The sequence below is a fragment of the Nicotiana tabacum genome, chromosome 8, assembly GCF_000715075.1.
Source record: "Nicotiana tabacum cultivar K326 chromosome 8, ASM71507v2, whole genome shotgun sequence".
Lineage (NCBI taxonomy): Eukaryota > Viridiplantae > Streptophyta > Magnoliopsida > Solanales > Solanaceae > Nicotiana > Nicotiana tabacum.
This window is the reverse complement of record NC_134087.1, coordinates 11,898,636-11,913,980: the sequence shown is the minus strand read 5'-3', so window position 1 is coordinate 11,913,980 and position 15,345 is coordinate 11,898,636. Positions and strand designations below refer to the sequence as shown.

Below are 15,345 nucleotides of genomic sequence, written 5' to 3'. Positions count from 1 at the left end.
ATGCTTTAGTGTATCAGTACAAAGCTGTCTTCAATTCCATTTATCATGCTATATACTACAGCTGACATGCTCATCGCATGCAAACAGGTACTTTACACAATTCCCACAATTTATTAGCAAACTGAAAGATCACTTACATGGTGCTTCTATTCTAACAATCAAGAAGAACACAGAAGTTAATAAATTCAAACGGCAAGTCAAGCCAAACTGAGAGGTAACCCAGCTTCTATAACCCTATTGTGCAATGTGAGTTATGAGACAAAGGCTCAAATAATGAAGTCATTTGGTGTAATTAACAAAATAAGAGGATAGACACAAAAGTCAACCATAGACAACTGAACTTCAATTCCGAAGTAAAAAAATTATAAGCTCAATTAAGCTACTGAAAAAATGTAATGTTAATGTTGAGGTTCCAATCAATTTTGATGTTGAAGATACATACACATTCAGCTCTTTCACCATTCAATTTCATCTTTCAGCTGAAGTACTAGGCTACACATTTATTCCTGCAAAACTGTTCTAAATTTGCTCATTGACTGTAAATTACAGGAGAATGCAGATACCCAGAGGGGATTAAGCTAATGATACAACAGAGCAACCAACAGGGGAATTCTTTTTTCAAGCCCCTTTCAGTGGTTGCTAATGAACAGGGTGCCTCTGGCCAAAATTAAGGCCCTGCAGCAGGTCAAACAAAGATTCCCGGCTCCTGTCCCTATCATCTTGAACGAGACAAAGTTTGACCTCAACAGCTGTTGACTGGATCAAAAGGCCGTAAAGAAAACTGTAGGGCAGTGACAGCACCAAACTTGGAAAGAACTGTGCCCGCTGATCCAGTAGGACTGGTACAAGCTTGACCTGAAGACAACAAAGTGCACATGTCTTATTCCTCAACTGCATGTGTACACACTTTCTCCAGCAGCAGTGGCCAGTCTTCGCCAAGTTGCCGCGGGTTCAGCTCCATCGCAACCCTAAAATCTTGCAATGATACAAGGTTATCCAGAGCATGTTCGCCCACAACTTCTAACGATCTACCACTATTTGTCTGAAAATGATGACCTGGTCTTAGACCATTAACGAGCTTCATATAGGTCTGCTGCTTCTTGGTGTTGCTTGTTGTAGGTTCGTGCCCTGACCTTGCTCCCACAAGTTGAAGACAAGATTTGATTAAACCTTTTAAGTAAGAATCTAAACCATTGTTCAACAGATTGGCACAATCCATGGCCACCCCATCAAGGCCCTGTTCTGCAGCAATCTGCTCCATGCGTTCCCTCAGAGTTACACTGTCCAACAAAGCACCAAAACTAGAAGAGCTAACACATATACTACTTGTTGCCAAAGGTAATGATCTACGCGCTCCACCTACACTAACAGGGCAAAACGGAACCCCAAGGGGAGCTTGGAGTTGACTCCTAGCATGCATCTCTTTCCCATCATCTCTAGACTGGCCTTTTTTGTTTTGTAAAGATACTGAATTTTCCAGTGATCTCTTTATAGCAGAAAATTTTGCAGTTTCTCGACAGAACGCCTGCCTTTCATCATCTGTTTGGTGCATGATACCTTGATGATGCTGCATAGGCCCCTTGACATTAGATGGATGCAAACCCCCATTTTCCTTTATAACATCGAAGTCACTTGATTCCATCAACGTTGATTGTTGGATAGTAAAATTAGTCTTTCCATTTGGTCCAAGCACACTACGACGATCCCCAGCCCTACGATCACGTAATCCTGTCCTAGCCTTCCGAGGAGACAATGGCAACACATCACCATTGGACAAACTCGGTTGACCTGACGCCTGGTTCGAGGAGACATGCATTCCATTTTGGTCATATTCATCATCTACAGGCTCTTTACTGCCAACCACTTCACCAGGCTTCACAATACCACCTTCATTAATTGGTGGAGGAACCTTTGCACTACAGGCATTTCTCAGAATAGAACTAATGAACTGATTATGCAATGGAATGTTTTCTCTCCCAAAGATCCTAACACAAAGCTTATTGAACTCAACCTTGCTTATCTTCAAGCTCAGTAGCCTATTTAAGTAATAAAAATACTGCTTTGACCCCTCTGGTCCAAGTTTCTTCACTATCTGAGCTTTCAATTCAGAAAGATTAATCCGCGAATGCTGGTTTGGCGGTTGCATCTCCGTCAATACATAAATGTACAACAACAAGAAGCCAAAATTTTGAACTTTCCACTGCTCAAAACACACAGAAGCCACAATAAGAACCCAATTCACCACTAAATTAGGGTTTTGCCATAATTCCAAAAACCCATAAAACAAACAAGATTAACTCCCACTAGCACCAATCCCAGCATTGCTGAATCAAAACCCATCTTAAAAACTCTAACTTTTAACAGTTTAAGGATAAGAGGGGTTGAGTTCCAAACCAGAGATCCAAATTCTCAACTAACTCTCCCTCCAAAAATCCCAATCCCATAAATTTTTAAATTCCAAGTCCAAGAAACCTCCAACCCAGCAACCAAAATCAAACCTTTAACTCAGTGAAACCCTCCACTTCCAGAAAATTACAAATACCGACTTCCCTGTAACTCTCAAGTAAACCCTTAGCTTTATTCCCAATTCAATTAAGTTCAAATTTCCAATAATTCAACTAAACCAGAGCCAAAATACCACCTTTTGCTAAAATTTCAAACCTTGAAGTTCCCACTTGGACTTCAAATTTATTTCTGCAGAAAATTGGGTTGAAAGAAGAAAGATTTAGCTAACAAGGAGTAAATTAAAATTGGAGTTGATAAACAGAGAGAAATAAGTAAATTGGCTAACCTTATTGAGTTTCTTGAAACTGATTCAAAATTCAGATTCAGAAAAAAGAAATGCTTTTTACCACTCTTCTTCTTATTTGTTCATTTGAATCCCCCATGTAGCTTCTTCTTCCATTGCTCTTACAACATTGTGTTTCGCATTTGGATTTTCCCTTTGTAGTTTTGAATCAGAAATTGGAAGACCCAAAACTCTCTTCTTTATTTCTCTGATCGATATATACTCCCTCTTCTTCCTTTCTCTCTCTTCTTCTTTTCTTCCTTTCTTCCTTCTCTCTGAATCGGGGACTCTTTTTTCGTTTTGTGTCTGATTAGAAAAAGAGTGTTTTTCTTTTTTCTTTTTTCTTTTTTCTTTTTTCATTGTATTTTTTCCTAAATAGAAAAGGGCCTAATTTATCCCTTTACTTTCAAATATTATTATAACAAATTTACTTTCACTATTTGCAAACTTTTTAAAAATAACCAAAAAAATACCATATTAATAAACAAAATTAAAAAATCCATTAACCAATAACTCATTAAACCCCTTTTATTTATTGCAATTCTTCCTCACAAATTAGTCGTCTCCTTTATGTGCTCAACCGGTAAAGAAAAAAATTCACCGTTCATCAAGTGGCGTCCTCCAAATCAATTAATTAATAGCTCTATAAATTCCCTTTCCCTCTCATCTTCTCTCTTGCATCCTAAATTGAGTTCGATTAAATTGTCAAATATCGCATAATAATTGTTTGTCGCAGAGATGTTGTCGTGGTTTAGTTGCCAATCACTTCATTTTCAAATATTCTTTCTAACTTGGAAAAGAGATTTTATAAATGTCCTAGGTCAAATTTAAGTTACTTTAATTATAAAGTTGACTTTTTTAAAAGTTGAGTTTACTAAAAAAAAATCACTCTTTTTAAATTTAAAATTTTAGTCTTCTTTTAGTTTTACTAAACAGTAAGTTGTTTGGATTGTGGTTAACAATTTATTTCATGTGACCATTGAGTTCTGAGATGATTTATTAGATGTTGTCTTTTGCTTTGATATATGAAGTTAGGCCTCATTTGCAACTCAAATATTTTTGAATATGAGTGTATTGGTTCATATTTAAAGTACTCAAATTTAAAAAGCTTGAGTCAGAATTGCCTTTCTGTTGTATTTTGTCTAAATAATTTTAAGTATCCAAAAGAATGGTGCGTATATTTTAAATTGAATAAATTTATATTAAGATTTTAAATTATTGCAAAAAATATATGTAAATATAATTATAATAACATAAACATTTTAGTTTTCAAATTAAAAATAAAGATTGTCAGAATTGTGTTCATAAAAGTCCACTACTAAAAAGTAAAACTTCACTTCACTTATTATCATATAAGGGGAAAGGGATAAAAACGCCCCTCAATCATATTTTTTCTTCAACTATGAAAATAGAATAAATTTGCCTCTATTTGAATTTGATCCTAAATATTTTCTTATCAAGAGTGGACTAGCTCATATTTACGTCTTAAAGCTATTAGAATCTATATTTTTCGATCAACACCTTTACTTTAGGGTCAAAATTTTGATTTCTATCTTTAAAATAATGAGAGGGAGTACAAAAAAAAAAAAAAAAAAAAAAAGGACATGAACGTGAAGATTTTTTTTCCTCTAGAAATACATATAAAAATAGAGATTCACAAAATATTTTGTTTTGCTTGAAGGACAACTAATAAGTCTTCTATCTTCCAATTTTTGTCTTTGTGAAGACCTGTACTCTCTTGTCTACGGATTTTATTCTTATAGGCATGACAACAAACACAATTTCTTCAACAAGATCATAACTTGTTGTTAAGCGCACATAATAACTCCTTGCAATTTCTTCATTTACTTTTATTTATTCATCACTGATTTAAGAATTCTAATTTGTATTTGTGTTCTTGAAGATTATATTCTCATGAAATATAATTAGTTTTCTAAAATTGATGTTTTGTTTAATACGTAGTTATTAAATTTTCAGAGAATTACAAAACAGGGGAAGGACCGGAATATGATGAGTAATTAGATTTTTTCGACTCTTTTAACCATTTTGGATGTGTAATTTTTATGATAAAAAAATTTATAAAAATATTTTGGGTTTAAGATTATTGTCTTGCATGATGGCACTCCATCTAAATAATAAAATATATTTTAAATGGGTAAAACTAAGGAGTTTAAAGTTTATTAATTTTTAGGAGCAAATACGAGCTAGTCCACTCATAATAAGGACAATATTTAGGACCAAATTCAAATTATTAAGTATTTTTACTCTATCTCCCATAGTTGAGGGGCACTTTTGCCCCCTTTCCCCTAATTTTATCAACTAGTTGATAACCGTGAGTATTAGGTCCTGCAGTCAATTACTTCGCAAGAATGAAATATATTAATATGTTAATTTATACACGCATTAAAAAAATATTATCATCGTATTCTTAACAATAACTATAAAAGTTACTCCTACGGATTAGGTTGGCTAATGACAACACAAAATACTTCTATTCAGTTATAAAATAGGAAGGTAAAATAGGCTACTACTCAATTGAAAGATGATCAAGGCAACCGGCAAACTGATCCAAATATTATTGCAAGGATTTTTGTTGAGTATTATGAAAAAATTTCTGGGAAGGAAGCCAAATTCTAGAGTGCAAGCCTTTGATAGCTTCTTAAAGAGTGGACTAGTTCTTTCAGTTGAATAGCAAGTTGATCTGTTAAAACCTTTTGCAGATAAAGATATGAATGAGACAGTGTTTCATATTGATAGCAATAAAACCATTGGGTCTAATGGCTTTGGTAGTGGCTTCTACAAAGCAGCTTGGCAGATTGTGGGAGTAGTATATTACAGAAGCAGTGCTTGAAGTTTTTTAGATCGAAAAATTACTAAAACAAATCAACTCAACAAATATAGCTCTTATTCCTAAGGTGTAGGTACCAGAGTTTAGTACCAAATATAGAACAATTTCATGTTGCAGTGTCATATATAAGTGTATTACAAAATTAAAATGTAGTATATTGAAAGTAGGTGTAAACCATATAGTTGCAAACAATCCATCTGTATATGTACATGGGAAATCTATGATGCATAATGTTTTGATCTGTCATGACTTATGAAGATATTATAAGAGGAAGACATCCCCTAAGTGTTTTATGAAAATTGACCTTCATAAAGCATATGATATGGTGAGTTGCGAATTTCTTGAAGAAGCATTGAAAAGCTTTGATTTTCTAGATAGATTCATTATGTTTCTGTGGATCATGATTTGTGCGTTAACTACAAAGTTTTCGGTCAAAGTTTTCGGAGCAAGCTATGGATATTTTGCCGGAAGAGAGAACTTAAGTAAGGATACCATCTCTTTTGCTATTTGTACTTGTTAGGGGTGGCAAATAGGCGGGTTGGGTCGGATATAGGACGGGTCGAAACTGGATAATATAAAAATAGATAAATTATCCGATCCAACCCATATTTCATACAAATAAAAAATTGATTAATCGGCGGATAATATGGATATTCATATTATCCATGACTTGTTAAATATGATCACTTTTGGGAGAATTTCTAATCTCCCAAATTTGAGAAACCCCCAATTTGAGGATTTATAAATGTAAAATTCAAACTCATTAGTTATCCATTGGTTATCTATTTTCTAAATGGATAATGTGGTTCTTATCCATATTCAACCCATTTTAAAAATGTTCATTATTGAAACCATAAAAAAATAGATAATATGGGTGGATAACTATTTTCTTTTATCTATTTTGTCACCACCAATCCTTGTGATGGAATACTTATCTAGAATTTCAAAGACATTGAGTATGTTGGCTGATTTCAAATTCATCCCATGTGCAAGCCCCCGAAACTAACTCATCTCATCTTTGTTGATGATCTTATGATATTCTACAAAGATAATGAGCTCAGTTAATAGAGTAATGGATGTTGTTGGTCATTTTAGTGAAGTTACTGGTTTGATAGCAAATATGGATAAATCCAGCATCTTCTTAGCTGGAGTGGATAATTGTACTAAGGAAAGATATTAGCTAGAACAGGTTTTGCACTTGGTACTCTCCTAATAGCCGACCTGGTATGGACTTCATTGGCTCAACCAAAATAAAGATTTATAGTATGGCTGGCAATTCAATGGAGATTGCTCACTAAGAAAAGGTTTCTCAAGCTTTATATATAAGTAGATGATGAAAGGCGTTGTTATGTGATGCTCAAGCCACAAAAACTAATGCTCATTTGTTTGTGGATTGTGATTGAGTTAAAGTAGAAAGGCATGAAGTTAACTAGTGGATAAGAATCACAATGCATGTAGGAGACATCAAACAAATTTTGAAAAGCATTAAAAGGATACACTAGAGGCAATTTAAGAAGGAACTGGTAGTTGGATAATGTCGATCTTTATTATACCACATCTGGAGAGACATGTCTTTATTATGCCACATTTAAAGGAACTATGGTTGTTGGGAGGATGGTGGATTAAGGACATATCCTCGAGTAGTAAGGGAGTGGGGTAGAGGGCAAGGGTGGTAAAGGGCATAAGGGAGCTATCAGGTTGAGAATTGGATCTTGAAACATAGGGACTTTGAGAGGGAAGTCTATAGAATTAGCTAAGATTCTCCAAATGAGAAAAATTAATATAGCTTGTGCCTAAGAGACTAGGTGGGTAGGGTCTACGGCGCGGGAGGCAGACGGGTTTAAACTGTAGCACTCAGGAGGTAAGAGGGGTATAAATAGATTGAGCATCTTGGTGGACAAGGAACTCAGGGAGTTAGTGATAGAGGTTAGGCGGGTGAATGATAGACTGATGGCTATTAAATTAGTGGTTGGAGGGCGTACTTTGAATGTTAGTAGCGCTTACACGCCCCAAGTGGGCTTGGATGAAGAGGTTAAAAGGCACTTTTGGGAGAATTTGGATGAGGTTGTGCGTGGAATTCAGTCCGCTGAAAGGATATTTAAAGAAGGGGATTTTAATGGGCATATTGGGAGGTTTGTTGGGGGCTATCATGAGGTGCATGGCAACATTGGCTTTGGGATCAGAAATGGAGGAGGTACTTCGTTGTTGGATTTCTCTAAGGCGTTTGATTTGGTGATAGCAAACTCGAGTTTTCAAAAGAGGAAGGAGCACTTGGTTACCTTCAAAAGCACGATGTCCAAGGTCCAAATCAACTATATCTTTCTCATGAGGTGTGATAAAGGTCTGTGCACTGATTCTAAGGGTATTATAAGTGAGAATATCATGACCAACATAGGCTTCTGGTGATGGACTTAGACATTGTGCTGAAGAGGAAGAAGAGGGATGGGTGTGGTCGACCAAAGATCAAATGGGGAGCTTTAACTAAGGATATGGCTCAGGAGTTGCAAGAGAAGTTATTGGCTGTAGGGGCTTGGAAGAGTAGTCGGGACGCGAGAAAGGTGTCAGGGGTCTCAAAAGGATACGCTAGAGGCCACAAAAGAGACTAGTGGTGGAGATAGGAGGTCAAACAAAAGTAGAAGCCAAGAAAGCAGAATATTTGAAGTTATTAGAGAGCACGGACGAGGAAGAGAAGAGGACCGTCAGAGAAGGGTATAAAAAGGCTAAGAAGGAGGTGAAGTTGGCAGTCACAGAGGCTAAGACTGTAGCGTTTGCTCGTTTGTATGAAGAATTGAGGGACAAAGGCAGGGGCGTAAAGTTATTTTGGTTGGCTAAGACGAAGGAGAGTAAGGCTCGTGATATAGACCAATTGAGGTACATCAAAGGTGAGGACGGTAGAGTTTTAATGGAGAAAGCACATATCAAGCAAAGGTGGCATTTACGAACAATTTCTTCGCATTAGCGAAAGGGTGCTGGGGTGGGCTAGTTCGCATTTGCGATCAAATGGTCGCATTTGCGGTTGTCCAGAGATGGAGTGTCTTTGCATTTGCGGGGTCCGCATTCGCGAACTCCATGTCGCATTTGTGACATCTTCGCCTGGAAAAAAGAGGGGAAGACGGGATTTGGCTCATTTTTCACAAACTCTCAACCCTAAACACCCTAGAGGCAATTTTTCCAAGAGATTTTCTTCTTAAATTCATTGGTAAGTGACTTTAATCTACTTCTTTTCAATTACTCGTTACATTTCATAAGTTTTCAACATCAAATGTAGGATTTTCATGGTAGAAATTAGGGATTTGGGTAGAATTAGGAATTTTTGTAAATTTGGGAATTAGACCACGAATTGAGATCAAATTTCGAAACTAATTACATAACCGGGATCAGGGGTGAATGGATAATCAGGTTTGGTCCAAATCTCAAGTTTTGACCAAGCGGAACCGAAGTTGACTTTTTGGAAAAAGCGTAAAGATCTTAGCTTTATGTATTGTAATTGATTTCCATAGCATTGTTTGTTGATATTAAGTCGGTTTTGGTTAGATTAGTTTGGTTCGGAGGCGAATTTTAGAGGAAAGGCCCCGGGTGAGCTTTGATTTGCTTGCAGAGCGAGGTAAGTGTTGGGTATAACATTGAATTGAGAGAATTAGGAACCCTTGAACTATGTGATATGTGAATTACATATGTGGAGGCGTATATACAAGGTGACGAGTGTATATACGCCGCCAAAGTAATTGTTTCTATGTTTTTCCTACATTTCATTAGTTATTTTATTCCATGTCCTAACTGTTGCATGCTTTAAATTACCTTTTATGCCTTAACTTGATACTTGTCACTTATTAGTTTCGTATTAGAATGTTCGTTTCTCCCATGCTTCCATGATTAATTGCTACTTGCCTTAATTGTCTTGTTTGTGAACTTTAACTGTTTTGTATTTGGCTTGTCTTGTTGCTTTTTATTAATTGTAACATTCCTTGATTTGGTACGAGGTTCCCTTATGGTTTTGTTTTCATATTCTTTAATCGTAGTGATTCATTAGATTTGAGATGTTGAGTTGATTTCATTTATTGATTTTGTTTATGGATTGGGTTGTATACCGCAAATGGTGGAATAAGGAAAGATTGATATTGATATAGTGGGATCAGGTTGCACGCCACATCGGATTTTATATGTGATTTGACATGGTGAAATAAGGGAGGATTATGATATTAATTGTGATTATCTGGTGGGATCGGGTTATGTGTCGCAACGGTTTTTTTACTTGTTATTCTTGATATTGAAACAGTGAAATAAGGGAGGATATTGAGTTGTACTGTGGGATCGGGTTGTGCGCCTTAACGGATTGTGTGTTTTGTATTCATTGTTGTATTGTTTTAGCTTTTAGTGTTTTCATACGAGATTCTGAGGACGGAATTTTCTAGTTTTACTGATTTCGAGGATTGAGTTTATTTTCATCACTTAACTGCCTTACGTTTCTTGTGTTCCCTTCCTGTTGTTATTATCATATTGCGTATAGGTTATTGTAAATGACCCACCTTAGTCTTGTCACTACTTTGTCGAGGTTAGGCTCGACACTTATAAAGTATATGGGGTCGATTGTCTCATACTACACTCTGCACTTCTTGTGCAGATTTCGGAGTCGGTCTTAACGGCGGTCAGTAGATTGCTCGGATTGATATCCCGCCGGATACTTGAGGTACAACTGCTTGGCGTTCGCACACGTGAATTCCTCTTCCACCTTATCCTAGCTGTTTATTTCATTTCAGATAGTTTTACTTTCATTTAGACCATTATTTGTATATTTCTATTCGCTCGTGCACTTGTGATACCAGTTCTGGGATTGTACCTAGATATTGTTGTTACTATGGGTTTTCGCACTCTATTTCAGTTTATTAAGTTTACTCGATATTAGTTAATTTGAATGGTAAAAATGGCTAAAAACTATTCTAACGTTGGCTTGCCTAGCAAGTGAAACGTTAAGTGCCATCACAGTCCAGAGGGCGGGAATTTCGGGTCATGACAAGTTGGCAGCAGAGCACTAAGTTACCTAGGTCTCACGAGTCACGAACAAGCTTAGTAGAGTCTGGAGGATCGGTGCGGAGACGTCTATACTTATCTTCTAAAGGCTATGGAATTTAAGAACAATTACACTTCTATCACTTATATCATGTGATTGTATTCTATCATTGATGATTGAACCATTCCATTCTTGTTCTCTCACAGATGGTGAGAACAAGCACAACATTTGTAGCTGGACAGAGCCTCCAGTGGTAGCTATGACTAGGGGCATAGGTCGAGGCTAGGGTCGTGCCAGAGGTCGAGGCAGAGCTCAGCATAGACTCAAGCAGCAACAACCGCAATTGAGCCTTAGGTAGATTTTGAGGAGGAGGTTCCAGCTCAAACTGTACCCGTCGGACCAACTTAGGTCTCAGAGGGGTTCATAGCCACCCCAGTGCTTCAAGATGCTCAAGTTCGTTTGGTGGGCCTTATGGAGAGTGTATCCCAGACCGATACATTCTCGATGGCACCAGCCATCCCTCGGGCTAGGGGAGGAGCACAGACTCCCGCTACTCATACCTCGAAGTAGGTGGCTCCCCAGTATCAGACTCCAACTGAGGTAGTTCAGCTGGTTGTTGAGGTTGGATAAGTTTACCAAGCTCTTTCCTGTTCATTTCAGTGGTGCATCTTCTAAGGACCCATAGGATTTCCTAGACCGTTGCCACGAGGTATTGCTTAACATGGGTATAGTTGAGACCAATTGGGTTGATTTTGTAGCATTTTAGATGACTGGTTCTGCCAGGAGATGGTGGAGAGTTATATGTTGGCTAGACTAGCTAGTTCGCCTACACTTACGTAGGATCAGTTCTCACGGCTATTTCTAGAGAAGTTCATTCCTGTCACTTTAAGAGAGGAATATTGCAGGCATTTTGAGTGTCTTCAGAAGGTAGTATGATCGTTACCCAGTATGAGACTCTATTTGTGGACTAGCTCGCCACGCCACTATCTTACTTCCCACTAAGAGGGAGAGAGTGAGGAGATTTATTGATGGGCTCACTTTCACTATCAGGCTACAGATGGCTAAGGAGACCGGAAGTGATATTTCTTTCCAGACGACCAGTGATATTACTAGATAGATCGAGATGGTTCGTTCTCAGAAGAGAGGGCCGGTGTATGATAAGAGGCGTCGTCACTTCGGTGGTTTCAGTAGTTCCTCATCTGGAGGCAGGGATATATTTGGTATATGACATTTCAGTCAGCGCTTCAGCCATCTCAGAGTGTTTCAAGGAGTTGTGGTCCCTATGTGCCTTACTTTGGGTAGCCAGCCTATAGTGCGCCATCAACTCCTATCAGTGCGCCTCCGATTCAGTGCTATCACCATGGTAATTCGACCCGTTCGGGTCAGCTTTAGCTTCCACAACAGTAGGATGGGTGTTTTAAGTGTGGAGGTACTGGTCACATCAGGAGGTTATATCCGAGATTGTTGCACGGTATGCCATAGCAAAGTTCTCTTGCCATGATTCTGGCACCGGTTGCTCCACTGTCCACTCAGCCAGCTAGAGACAAGGGTCAGGCAGCCAGATGTGGAGGTCAGGTCGTTAGAGGTGGATGCCAACCATCTATAGCTCGTCCTAGAGACGTAGTTTAGAGTGGTGGGGCCCATCCCCAATTTTATGCTTTCCCAGCTAGGCCTGAGTCCGAGACATCTGACGCCGTTATTACACGTATTATTCTAGTTTGCCATAGAGATGCTTCAATTCTATTTGATTCGGGCTCTACTTATTCCTGTGTGTCATCCTATTTTGTTTCATATCTGGTTGTGCCTCGTGATTCTTTTAGTTCTCTTGTGTACGTGTTCTCCTGTGGGAGATTCTATTATTGTAAATCACATTTGTCGCTCGTGTGTGATTACTATTGGGAGTATTGGGACTAGTGTAGATCTCCTACTTCTTGATATGGTAGATTTTGATGTTATCTTGGGTATGGATTAGCTGTCACCTTATCATGCTATATTGGATTGTCATGCCAAGATGGTGACCTTAGCCATGCCGAGGTTGCCTCGATTAGAGTGAAGGGGGACTCTTGGCTATTCTACTAATATGGTTATCTCATATGTGAAGGATCGATGTATGGTCGAGAAGGGGTGTCTAGATTATTTGGATTATATTCACAATTCTGGTACGGAGGTTCCTTCCATGGATTCAGTACCAGTTGTTCGTAAGTTTCTAGAGGTGTTTCTTGCAGATCTATCGGGGATGTCACTCGATAGAGATATTGACTTTTGTATTGATTACTCCGGGCACTTGATCACTGCCAACTCAACGCTACACTAAGGTAGGAAGAGCGGGTCGCAATAGCTTTTACCCGATATGAAGGTTGGGATCGAATTCCTTAGGGAGCTAGTAGTGGAGTTGGATTATCTGTCTATCCTAGAGATATGTTTGTACTCCTAATGTCACTTCAAACATTTTTGGGTTTTCAAATTATAACTATTTTTGTAAAACTATTGATTAACACTAAATTATGCTACGAGAATGTTGCTAAGTTGTATCTAATGGGAAGAAAGGCACTAGGGTCATGACACTACCTAGGTGGCTAATTGACGGGTAGATGTTACTAAGGTTCGATTGACATAATTGGGGCTTATACTATAACCGTTGCACAATTTTACCCACTCTCACACCTCTCGATAGAGAAAGTGACTTTGCCAAATTGACTCTCTCGAGACCAAATGGGTAGGAAAATTAGACCAAGCAACTAGGGTTCAAGTAGGGTAATTACTCTTTCGAGGTTTAACTCGTTAATTGGGACTATCATTGCTCATGAGTCCATCATAATTCCTTGTTGGGTCAATTTTGGGGTTATTGACTCTCTTTCTCAAGAAGAGTTAAACCCATAAAGCTTGAATCAGTGTTTGCAACCACCAATTCTAGATTAAAACATAAAATCAACCCAAATAGCAAACACCCATAGTCAATCTAACACTAGATGGCAACACCCATCAATTACCCACACTAGGGTTGAGCCACAACCCTAGCTAATGGGTTTAGCTAGTCATGCTAGATAAAGAAATTGAAGAAATAGATGACGAACTAAGCATATTAATTATTTGCTAAAATTAAATTACAAGAATCTATCGTAAATGTAAAGCAAAAGTGCCAAAAATGGCTACAAAACACGTTCTCACGAGCGCAGTTCTCTACTGATGTATCTGATTACCTAAAAATGTTAAAATGTTCTATTTATACTAGGTTAGAAAACTGGACAAAAATACCCCTGCGGGGTCAGTGCGAGCCGCATTAAATGGACCGCGGCCGCACTGGGCTTACTTCTGCTTCTCTAAACTTGGACTCCACGGACCGCGTAGAACGGACCGTGGCCGCGGAACGGACCGCATGGAACTAGTTTTGCAAACTCAATCTCTCTGAACCTCATGACCGCGGACCGCACAAAAGAGTAGTGCGGCCGCGGAGCCTTCACCGCGGACCGCGAGATGTGTACCGCGGTCGCGCTTCTTCTAGTCCTGATTTACCAACTCTCTAAACCACCTAGTGCGGCCGCATTCCACTTTGCGCGGTCCGCACTAGGCCTCCTTTTCTTAATATTTCTCGGTCTTTGATACTTGAGCAGGTTTCACTCCTTTTTGAGCTGATCTTTGACATTTCGTCACTTTGTCGATCAAACCTACGATCAAGCACAACTTGTGAGCCTTTTAGGACTATTTTGTAACAATATATGATCAAAGCATAGGCAAGTAGAGGCATAAAACATGTTAAAATCCTAACTTATCAACTCCCCCAAACTTAAACCTTTGCTTGTCCTCAAGCAAACAAAATAAGACCCACCCCTTAAAGGAAAATCCAAGTAATTCCAGTTGTTCTAAAGTAACCTCAACAAGGATCAATTGGGACTACAATTTCCCTCAATACGAATAGATCATTAACAAAATTTAAACTTTGAAAAACTATGGATAAAGTGTGACACAAGAGCATCAAGAATTGATTCATTACATCAAAGAACTCTCTCAATTACTTTGGTCGCTGTGGACCCCAAACTCACACATCCTCAACTCCCCCTAAGCAAACCTCACCTTTTTAGAGTATAAGCACGCAAACCAAGGTTAATGGGAAGTCACTCGTCTCTCTCAAGGAAAGGTCACAAGTCCGGCTCTAAGTACCATATGCTTGACCCTCATGTAAGTATCCACTAATGCGAGCGTCATCCAACTCAAGATCATATAGGGCTTTTGTGGAGTCAATGTGAAGGCTTTTGGTTCAGGGTAGGAAAAGTTGTTGGTCTATATGGGTTCCATCTTCCCTTAAGCACTTCTTTTGATTCATTCTGGCACAATTGTCTTTGACTCTTTGAGTATTTCACTTCTTTTCAAGGGGTTAGAGAGACACATTGTCACTCTTTCTTATGCAATTCAAAGCATTTCTCCTTTTTCTACTTTTTTTCCACACATTTTTCACTTTTGTTTTTCTTGAATTCCGTTTTATTCTTTGCACATTGGGGTTTCTTTTTGTCTTTTTCTTTTCTTTCTTTTTCATCGCCTTCCTTTCCTTTTACTTTTGTTCCTTTTACCCCTTTGTTTCCTTTCTTGTCTCTCCCCCCCAAACTTAGACTTTTGCCATTACTTAAGGGACGATTTGGGTGCCAAGAGAGGGTATAATTTAGAACGGGTATAGGCTTGTTGCATTGGTTCTTGAAAGAAAAAGGT

General features: G+C 38.3%; 2 protein-coding genes across 2 annotated transcripts; one reads left to right on the top strand and one right to left on the bottom strand.

Annotated features, from left to right (window-relative positions):
• Nucleotides 1-328: 328 nt before the first annotated feature.
• On the bottom strand, nucleotides 329-3,096 carry LOC107815264 (uncharacterized). Its single transcript, XM_016640828.2, has 2 exons — nucleotides 2,792-3,096; nucleotides 329-2,694 (listed from the first exon to the last, which is right to left on the bottom strand). The coding sequence occupies exon 2, from the start codon at nucleotides 2,144-2,146 to the stop codon at nucleotides 881-883; it is 1,266 nt and encodes a 421-aa protein (XP_016496314.1). The 5' UTR covers nucleotides 2,147-2,694; nucleotides 2,792-3,096; the 3' UTR covers nucleotides 329-880.
• Nucleotides 3,097-7,586: 4,490 nt separating this feature from the next.
• LOC142162965 (uncharacterized) lies at nucleotides 7,587-8,595 on the top strand. The gene is made up of 3 exons (XM_075220196.1): nucleotides 7,587-7,966; nucleotides 8,032-8,194; nucleotides 8,299-8,595. Exons 1-3 carry the CDS (start codon nucleotides 7,587-7,589, stop codon nucleotides 8,593-8,595), a joined length of 840 nt encoding a protein of 279 aa, XP_075076297.1.
• Nucleotides 8,596-15,345: the final 6,750 nt, after the last annotated feature.